This window comes from Rissa tridactyla, chromosome 6 (assembly GCF_028500815.1).
Source record: "Rissa tridactyla isolate bRisTri1 chromosome 6, bRisTri1.patW.cur.20221130, whole genome shotgun sequence".
In the NCBI taxonomy this organism is placed as follows: domain Eukaryota; kingdom Metazoa; phylum Chordata; class Aves; order Charadriiformes; family Laridae; genus Rissa; species Rissa tridactyla.
The window spans coordinates 28,775,837-28,785,538 of record NC_071471.1 but is presented as its reverse complement, the minus strand read 5'-3'; the positions used below and the strand labels follow the sequence as shown (position 1 = coordinate 28,785,538).

At 52.9% G+C, this 9,702-nt stretch overlaps 1 protein-coding gene across 4 annotated transcripts in view; it reads right to left on the bottom strand.

Annotated features, from left to right (window-relative positions):
• Positions 1 to 1,011: 1,011 nt before the first annotated feature.
• P3H2 (prolyl 3-hydroxylase 2) overlaps positions 1,012 to 9,702 on the bottom strand; it is a 74,529-nt gene continuing 65,838 nt past the window's right edge. For 3 of the 4 annotated variants that reach the window (XM_054205692.1, XM_054205693.1, XM_054205695.1), the window contains exons 9-15: positions 7,799 to 7,926; positions 7,134 to 7,229; positions 6,894 to 7,044; positions 6,245 to 6,362; positions 5,657 to 5,732; positions 4,619 to 4,759; positions 1,014 to 3,538 (exon numbers count right to left, since the gene is read on the bottom strand). In XM_054205692.1, the coding sequence (XP_054061667.1) occupies positions 3,446 to 3,538; positions 4,619 to 4,759; positions 5,657 to 5,732; positions 6,245 to 6,362; positions 6,894 to 7,044; positions 7,134 to 7,229; positions 7,799 to 7,926 (803 nt within the window). In that variant the 3' untranslated portion in view covers positions 1,014 to 3,445. Of the gene's footprint in view, positions 3,539 to 4,618; positions 4,760 to 5,656; positions 5,733 to 6,244; positions 6,363 to 6,893; positions 7,045 to 7,133; positions 7,230 to 7,798; positions 7,927 to 9,702 lie in introns of all 4 variants that reach the window. The other variant, XM_054205691.1, reaches the window with a different exon arrangement.

Here is a 9,702-nt window from a genome sequence, read left to right as displayed (position 1 = left end):
TGGTACAACCAGGGCACGTATAACAAATGGCCAAATGTAAGTAGGCTGTAGTTCTCTTCGGTGGCCAAGCCTTGGCTAGAGGAGCTCAGAGCTGGCCTGGGAGCCACGAAGCTTGCTCTAAAATGCACATCAGCTTTATTCCCAGTGGCATGACTTCGGACACTGCCTCCTTGGGGACCTGCTTCTTGTAGGGGCTTTGGGAAGCAGGAAAGGGCAGAGGTGAATAACAAATGTGAGCCAATGCAGCAGGAAGCAAAAAATGTTAGTGCACCAGGTTGTCCCTGAGGCATGTTTGACCAAGGAGGAGTGTATACATTTGTTTTTTGTTGTTAGCTTTGTTTTTCCAGGGATGCAGGTGCCCTGTGGACAGTCTGGATGTGACCCTGACAGCTCTGGCAGATACCAAGTCCCTACATCAAATCTAAGAGTTAAAATTGATTTCTCAGAGGCCAAGCCACCTTGGTGGCAACCCACCCCACCTGGCTACAAAAAAGACCCAAAAGCCTGTACTGTATTATGATGCATGTCCCAAAGAGCTCTGTAACTCGCTCCTGTGAGGCTACAGTGTGCCAATAAACTTGGCAACCACCTCTGCTGTTGCAGCAGAAATACAGATCCACCTCTGAGCTAGACTTCGCCAGAGCAGAGTGATGGAAAAACAAACAGGGAAAGTGCCTTTGACTCACTGCATTCCTGTTTCCTGGCTTCAGCCTGGCACAGGCCACAGGCAGGTCTCGGCGGCACAGCAGCACGGTGAGCAGCACGGCCCAGGCAGCCCGGAGTCTTTCCCCTTCTTGGGGGTTTGGAGTTTGTGTTTACAATTGCGTCCCCAAAATGTCGCATCCTTCTGAAGCTGCTCCACCGTTCTCCACCAAAGCCATTCACCAGGAGCCAGCCATCGCCCCGCTTGGCTCCCCAGCCTGCTGCATACCCCAGCAGCGCACAGGGGCTGCGACTCCTTCCTCCTGCTCTCCAAATTGCCTGAAGCGTGCCAGTGGTGCGTAAGTTACTACGTGGCTGGATGCAGAGCAAAGGTGATGGACAGGCAGGCAAATGCACACACACAACTTCGCTTAATCCTGTCCACATCAATGTCTCTGATGCTCCACCAGCATGAGGGATGTGTCCATACGCCCTAGGGACTGGGGCAGGAAATCCCAGGGAGAAGCACCCTCATGAGACAAACCATATACCCCTCCAGTCTCCCCTTCTAATATTGGCTAAAGAAAGACAAAGACAGGCCCAGATGTTGTGTTTAGTTTATTTCCCCCGGATTTAGACACAGCTCTGGCTAACCACCACAGCAGCAAACCAACAACCATCTGCGATGGCCCCCCTCCCAACCTCTTGGCAGAAGGACCAGCTGGTGGGATCCCCACAGCCCCTGGGAGGGCAGGGGCTGCACCGAGCTGCTTGGAGAGGGCAGCTCTGCAGGATGCGCTGGGACAGATGCAGTTGTCAGGGGGGTGGCCGCACAAACTCAGGCTGAAGGTGCAGCATGTAGGAGTCAAGCCTTAGAGGCAATAGCGTGGTGCAGATGGGGAACAACAAAATCGGCGTTTTGGCTCTCCAGCTGCCCTCCTCTCCTTCCCTCCAGCTTTTCCTCTGGCTATTTTAAAAAGGGGCGGTTAAGCACTTACTGGGGAGGCATTTAAGCAGGAATGAGTCTCTGAAAGCAGAAACCTGTGGGCAGTTCTTTGGGGAGCCAACACAATGAATCTTTTCATCAGTCTATGAGGAAGATGAGATAACCTCCAAGAAACACGCTACATTGGTAGCTCAGAAACACTCAGAGCTTTATCCCCTGCAGATTCCACATTAAAGGAGTTGCAGCAAATGAACTTTCCATCATTTTCCAGGTAGTAATGGTGCCCCCTTCACAGTCTGGGCATTTGTTTTTCCATATGAACTGAGTTCCCCTTTATCTGGCCCAGGACCAGCTTTTGAGGAGGTCTCTACAGAAGGACCATCCCTGTCTATGGGCCTTTGCAGCCAGTGACTGGATGAGAAGAGGGTGCTGCTGAGCCTGGAAGATTTGGGAAGGCAAAAGCTGCGTGAACAGAGAGAAAAGACAATTCCCTATTGCAGATTTTAAGGCCTGGAAATGCCAAAGCTGGCAGAGGGGAGCAGAAAGGGACTGAGGAAGTGTCAGTGCAGCAGGGAGCTGAGCAAAGCTGCTCAGGGATGCAAACGCCAGCCAAGATCCCCGCAGTGCTTTCTGGAGAGACAGCAGCCTTCCAGTAAATTCAACAGTAAAGATGGCTGCAACCTGCCTTTTAGGAACTGCTTTCTAGCAGCAGAAGCAGCTGTTGGGTCAAAATAAAAGCTGTCCCTATGTCTGGGATGTGGGCAGTTCTGTGACTTCAGTGTTCATTCTGACTGAGGTAGGGGCTGCTCTGATCCCACACACGGGAGTTGATTTAATGGTGGGAGAGGGATGATTTACTAGCTTAGCAGCAGTTCCTGGCATAGTAAATCTCTTGTGATTAGCAGCATTTTCTTTCACTGCAACACCCTCAGACTGGGTGAGAAATACTCTGAGCAAATAGGTGCCACCACACCATGAGCATCTGCTGCTCCTGCAGCGTCAGGATGTGAGGATACAGCCAGGGCATCCGCAGTACAAAGCTGCACTATGATCATCCAACACTGTAACATCCCTGAGCCTTTCAGCTGCCTTCCAACATGGACATGGAAAGGATGATTTCCAGCCTTGGGTTTTACCAGCAGCAGCACTAGGCTGGAAGCTCAAAGGATGCAGTGTGAAGCAGTTTATTCCATGCATCCCAGGCCATTAGCAAGAGCAGGGACTGAAAATGAGTGACAGGCCCTATTTCACCAGAGTCAGCTGCAAATCAAGCCCCTTTTTGCCTGTGCACAGTTCATACCCCTGCCCAGCAGCTGGGGAAGCTCTGCTCGAATTAATGCCCAAATGCCAGCTTTGCATGGCTACAGAGAGACGTACATTTTGCTAGGACCTGGGTTTTGCTTTTTCAAATGGTGAAGTGCTCTGAGACGGAAATAACTGACTTGTGCTCCAGTTTCCCCCAGGGCAGCACCGTCCAGGTCTTCAGCCAGCACTTAGCAGAGGCAGGAAGACCGGTCTGTTATCACACCTGAGACATTTCTCTAGCAGAGGCTAAAGAGAAGCAGCTATTTGTGGCTGAGGAAAGAAAAAAAAGGGGTCCTCCAAGGGGGTACAGTGGGCCTGAATAAGTCCTGAGAAGTGCTAGGGAAGGACAGGGAATCCCAGAGGCAGAGAGATGCTGGCACAGAGATGAGGGGTCCCAGCAAGAGCTGTGCTAAACACAGAAGAGGCCCTCCTGACACTCCACAACCATATTAACCTGTTAATTTATACAGCAGCTCTGTACAAAAATAGAAAGGTTCTAATAAGATTAACAATATTAAATAAATATTTAATAGAAAAAGTCTTTGGCCTAGTTCATAGCTCATCCTTTGGGTTGATGTTCATTTCGCTGGGTCCTAGATGCTCCTGGTCCAACATTGCGATCACTTCATCTGCCTGGATTCGCTCCTGCAAGAAGGGACGGGAAGAAACCATTAACAGCTGAGCTTCAGCATCTGCTCTCAGCTTATTCAGCACGGCCCCGCTGGGAGCACCCACAGCAAGCAGCTCCTCCAGGGACCAGCAGTGTAGCTGAGAGGACAGGGGAAAGCCTGGGTTTGAGCTGGGGATTTGCTGGGCAAAATTAATCAAATCACTTTGCACCTCATTACCTAATTCCCTCCTCCCTCCAGGGGCTGCAGTGGTTGGGGCAGAGCTCTGATGTATTGCTGTTCCCTTATCACGCTTCACCAGCAGCCACTGCCACAGTGTACCCTTCTCCTGTCCCCTCCGCTAGACGTGGCTGTCCAGCCCCCTGGGCAGGGCTGAGCTCTTTCCACGGAGGAAATTCCAGCTCACGCCAAAAAGCAGAGCGACAGCAAAACGCATGTCTGAAAATAAGCTTCTCCTAAAACCTTGCAGCCCATCTGCTTCACAAGGCAAAGGCACAAGGTTTTGATCTTTCCATGTGTTTAGTTCTGCTTGGTCTTTTATTTTTTACTCTTATAGACCAGAATAGCTACCAAAGGGAGACAGGGGCTGGTACAGCCGGCTTTTCAAACAGAATTTGGAGGTTGCCTGTTGAAAGGCACCACAGCCCAGATCTCCCGAGGTATCCGGGTGCCCAGGACCATGGATTTCAGGCTGCAAAACTGCTTTTGAGGACCCGGCAGCAGCCATGCATCACTGGCCTCTGAGCTGTGGACGGCTGTGGAGAACTTCCCCGTTCACCAGGTTATTGCCACTAGGTGTCAGAAATGGCCAGCCCAGCCCTGTGCAGAGCCCTCCCACATCCTACTCAGCACCCCAGCCAGGCCCCACACCCCATGGGACCAGGGTGATGGGTGCCCAGAAGCACGGCCATCAGAGAAAACCGGTGAGTCCCAGGGCCACCAGTTCATGTCCCCATGGTGCAGTGGATGGGAATGCTGCCACCGGGAGGATGTGATGAAAATAGTTGTGCTGGGACCAGAGGCTGAAGATGGTCCAGTTTTTTTCAGGTTGCTGGGTACCCTCCAGCTCTTCTCACATCATGATGGAGGGACTCACCAGCTCTCTGTAAAGCGGGTCCAAGGTGAACCAGAGCGCCACAGCGCACCGCTGGCCTTTGGTAACCGCCTTCACCCCATGGGGGTTCTCACCACCCGACGAGAAGCTGATCATTCTCCCGCACTTGGGCTTGATGGAGGCCTGTGGGAAAACAGTCAACACCTGGGTGGCAAGGAGCAGCACAGCTGCATGCACTGGCCACATCTCAGCTTGTCGTAGTCCAGGGCCTGGGATCTTAATGGGCATCTCTCTGCATCACCCCAGGACCCAGTGAGCAGCTCTGGAGGATGTGCAGAGCTCTGGGCAAGGCTGTAAAAATGTGTGGGGTAAAAAGGGAGGTGTGAGGCTTGGTCCTGCTGCACAGCCATCATGTAGAAAGGAGATGGTGGCATGGAGTCCTTGCAAAGCCTGCAGGTGACCAACTACAGCAAAACAGGGCCATGGCATAGCTCCAGGGAGGATAAGGCTAACCCTGGCATGGACTGTGAAACGCCTTTCTTCTGTCTGCTGAGTCCACAACAGGTATCCTGCAGAACTCAGGGGCAGAAGTGCGAACCAAGTCAACCCTGTGGTACTGGTCTTAGGTAGATGCAATCTACCCTCCAGCATCTACTGGGCTTCAGAGTCCCAGAATGGTGACAAAATATTCTGTCCAACCATGTGCCAAGCCTCCTAAACGGCCTCATGCAGAGGTGAGGGCTTGTGCCGGAGTCCCATCCCTCTCAGGGACTGATGGCCACCACCGTGGCCTGCTCTGGGCCAGACACAGCATATGTACAGAAGCATTTCTTCATGTTCGGCCACGAGATGGAGTGGGAGCTCAGCGGTCCTCCAGGCAAGAAGGACTCAGCCATCCCTCTGATCTGCAGATTTCCTGCTCAGCACAGCCTCTGGGCAGGGCACAGAAGGTCTGTGCACCTCTGCCAGCAGGATTTTGTAGGGGCTTTTTGCAAGGTAGGAGCCACAGGCTGCCTGGGGAAGCTCAGAGGCCGGCACAGGCTGCTGAGGAATGGCATTTGGTTCACGGCCCTGACTTACCGTCACAGTTTTGGCATCCATCTCGGTGAAAATGAACTCGCCTCCTTCAAAATCTGCATTCATGTACAGGAGGGCACTGGGGGAAGAAGCGGGAGACCCCTGTGAGGGGAGCAGCAGGGAGGGCTTGGGGCTGACTCCCGCCTCCAGGGCAGATCCTGCATCGCTCCACTGAGATTCAGGTGAGGGAGCTGCCAGGCAGGGGAGGTTCTGCTGTCCTGGGTCAGGGCCATCCAAACTGCCCCCATTTTGGAGCTACAGCTGAGAACCAGCAGATGTCTCCTTGGCTGGGGAACAATTCGCAAAATGACCCCTGGGTCCCACTGGCTCTCACCCTCCCGTTCTGCACCTGTGACAGAGGCACAGCCCTGTGGGCCACAGCTGGGATCTCCTGACCCTAAAATATCACAGAGCCATTACAGTTAAACTCTTGCTTGAAGCTTAACCACAATGTTTGCTGCCACCAGAAGCTACGTGCTGGATCTCACTTCTGCCATGGCTGGGATGTATCAGCTTCAGGTCGGTGAAGCAGGAAGGACCCTTGGGGAGGGTCCCCAGGTACCCACGGGGACAACCCCCCTTTTTGCCTACCTGTAATCCCGAAATGTGTAGGCAGGAGGTTCTTTCCAGCACTCGTTGGCCTCAGGGTCCAAAAGGCAGTTGTCAGCGTGGATGGGGTGGCTCAGGTCATTCCTCCTCTCCTGCTGGCCTAGGCAGGACCATGTGGAGGAAGGGGGAAGGAGAAGGGGTGGATGAGATGGAAATGCCATGCTCTGTGGGGTCCATCATGGTGGGGAGCCTGCCCCAACCCCACTCCAGGTGGTGTTCACAGGTGAGAGGAGGAAAAGAAAGGCTGGGGAGAAAAGGCAACATCTGAGGACTCAGATCTGCACAGCTCTGCTTGTTCCTTACTGCAGGGAAGCAAGATGGAGAGCTGCGGGGGGTGGAAATGAGAAGGAACGGTGAGAGGAGGCAAGAGAAGAGGGAGCAGAAAAGAGGAAGAGCTGGAGGCGTGAGAAACAAGAGACACCCCAGAAATGAGCTGCTTCAGGACAGCAGTGCCCACCCTTTGCTGCTGTGGGGATGGTGACTTTCGCTAGCCTTCAGCCACTAGTTTAAGCATCAGGCAAAACAGAAACACTCTCAGGCTTGGGTCTCCCACTTGTAAACCCTCCAAGGTGGGGCTGAACCCCTCCTGTCCTCCCAGCCCTGCCCCACCACCAGCCCCCTGAGCCCTCACCGGAGAGGGCGGTGCGGCACACCAGGTGGGTGTAGGAGAAGTAGAGCGTGGAGTTCAGCATGAAGTAGGACTCAACGATCCTGCGAGCCTTCTCGCTGATGTCGTAGAAAAGCCGGGCGCTCTTCAGCGGGACACGGCCCTCGTAGCCATACTGGGCAAGGAGAAGAGGCAAGAGAGGGTCAGCGCTGCATGCTGGCTGGGAGGGAGGGCATGGGAGAGGAGGGAGGGAAGGAGATGTACCTTGAGGGCTTTGAGGACGGTGGCTCCTTCAAATCTCTCGTTTGGGGTGTGGGGGGAGGTTTTGCCCCTGTAACCATCTCCAGCCAACATGATACCCTGAAAGACACAAACATGGGTGAGGGGTGAACTGGTTGCCCAGGAGAGGGGGAGCTGCAATGGAAGCACCTGGCACCCTCTTCCCCAAATCCCTGAGGGCTGCATTCACTGGGACAGGTAAGTTGGGTGGGAAGGCACTGCAGCTCTCCATGAACACAGTCCGTTCTGAGATGCTGGAAAACAGCCACCTACCTCCCAGCTGGGGATGTTCAGGCACCCTCAGTCTCTTCCCAGGCGTAGTTGACGATGAATGAGAAGGCTCAACCAGGCTTGTGGATGAGCATCCTTTGGGGTTGTGAATAACATGCAGCAAAGAGCTATTTCTGCACGGGCTTTGTCTTGCAGCATGTTTCTAAGAACAGCCCAAGATGGAGCAGCAGTTCATATGCTGCAGTTATGGGGATAAGCGTCTGACTGCTCTCCATGGGCACGCTGGCATCAGCTGCAACACTCAAGGCATGAACCCAGAGCCTCCCCAGGCGCTGATCACTTATTCAGCTCTTACAAGCCACCAGGCACTCAGCCCAGGTGGCACTCATACCCCCCGCCCCGGGGCATTGCCTACTCACATTGGCCACCCTGTGAAGTTCTCGGCACTGCTCCTCTGAGATGACGTTATCCAGTAGTACTCGCTGAGTGCCGTTCAGCTGCTGCGAGTTGTAGACAAACTTCACGTCGCTGTAGAGAAGTGGACCCCCTGATGGAAAGAGAGACACAAAACGACCCTGCTGAACATGTCCTGGCCTCATTGACATCTTGTACCATGGCTGCAGGCCAGCTGAAGTCACCCGGGTGCGCTGCCAGAGAAAGAGCAGAGTTTGGCCTCACATCAGCAGCAAAAGAAACAGAAGCAATGGAAACACCCGGAGACGAAATCAATTTGCTGCAAGAGCATCAGCATTTTCCACCTTCTCATTAGCTGCCTTGCAAATGCAGGGACCACAGCCTGAAAATGCCAAAACCCGATGGGACACAATGAGAGACATGGACACCAGCTAACTTGGCTCTCCTCCCCAGCAGCCATCTTCAACGGAGGCTATAAGTTTCCATTTGTGCTGTGTGGCTCTTGCCGGCTTGGCATGCAAAGAAACTCTCTGCAATTGTCATCAGCGGGGTTTTTTGTCTTTTACACACATAGAAAATCTAATGCGGTGCTGAGCTTGCAGCAAGCATCGCTTGTTTTCCACCAAGAAGAAGGGCTGGTAGTGGGGAGGTAGTCAGAGGACACTGAGGACAATTATTCTCCGGAGAGGCAAAGGAGCTGCCATGCTTGTCCCTGCCATCCCTCACTCCCTGTCTCCGACCTGCCTCCCTCCGCCTGCTGGAAGCCAATGGTTTGGCTGCATTTTGGAGGTCCCACGTAGCATCCCTGGGATGGGAATACAACCATGGCTGGGCTTGCACACTGCTGGGCTCCTGCCAGGTATGGGGTGGCTGAGCCTTGCCACGTGCTGAGCGCACAGGCAAGGAGAAGAGAGATATTAGCTCTTTACAAGAAGTTTCAATCCATCCCCATCAAATTTGCCTGATCAGAAAAACATGGTGAGGCCACTAAATCACCATCTTCTGAAGCCTCTTCTTCTCATCTCCTCGAAGAGAGAGAATGAAAGAAATGGCAACAATAAAACTTAAACCAGATGTTTCTCCAGGAGAAAGGTAACATGCATCTAAATTGTAGGAAAAATATCTGTTGTCGCAGAGCCGCAATAAAACAGAGGAAAGAGAGCCACAGAGCTCCTCTCACCATGTGGCGCAAGGAAACTTCTCTGTTTCACTGCTTTTATAATCACTACTTTTCCTGTCCGTTGAAGCACATTGTGTGTTTTTGGAAGGTCTCCTTGGCCTACAGAGGACACGTAACCCTGAGGGCAGAGCCCCGCTGCTAGCCCACAACTTTATTTCCGAAGGGTTAGGTTTCTTGGAAACGGAAAAGGTGGGATGTTCCTCATGCTAACTTTGCTGTTCTTGTTGCTCAACAATAGCATTTATTATAAATGCAGCTGGATCAGAAACAGGAGCCTGAAATCCAAACTCCTGGCACACTCCAACTCAGGACTGAGTTTTCCAGCTCGGATGTTGCTCTTCCCCAGCCGTAGGCACATGAGGGATGAACCTGGAAGGCATCGCTCACCACTTCCCCGGTTTCTTCTGTTCCTCCCAGGGAACTAGCGGGGGCTGCCCCGTGCTCTGAACACTGAACCCTTGTCCCACACAAGCAGCACACTCCCAGCTGCCTTCCTCGCCCCCACTGCCTCTAAGCACCAGCAGAAAGACCTGTTTCTTGTGTGTACACTCTGAAAAACACCCCAAAGAAACTGAGGCGTTCTTTGGACTTTTGGGAGTGAAGGAATTGACGGAAAAGAGGAAGGGGGGAAGGAGAGAATCACAGAAGAGGAGTACAAAATTAATATGGACTTTTCTTTTTCTCTTTTGGCCTTTTCTCTTTTTTTTTCCAAGTGAAAAGAGAGAAAGA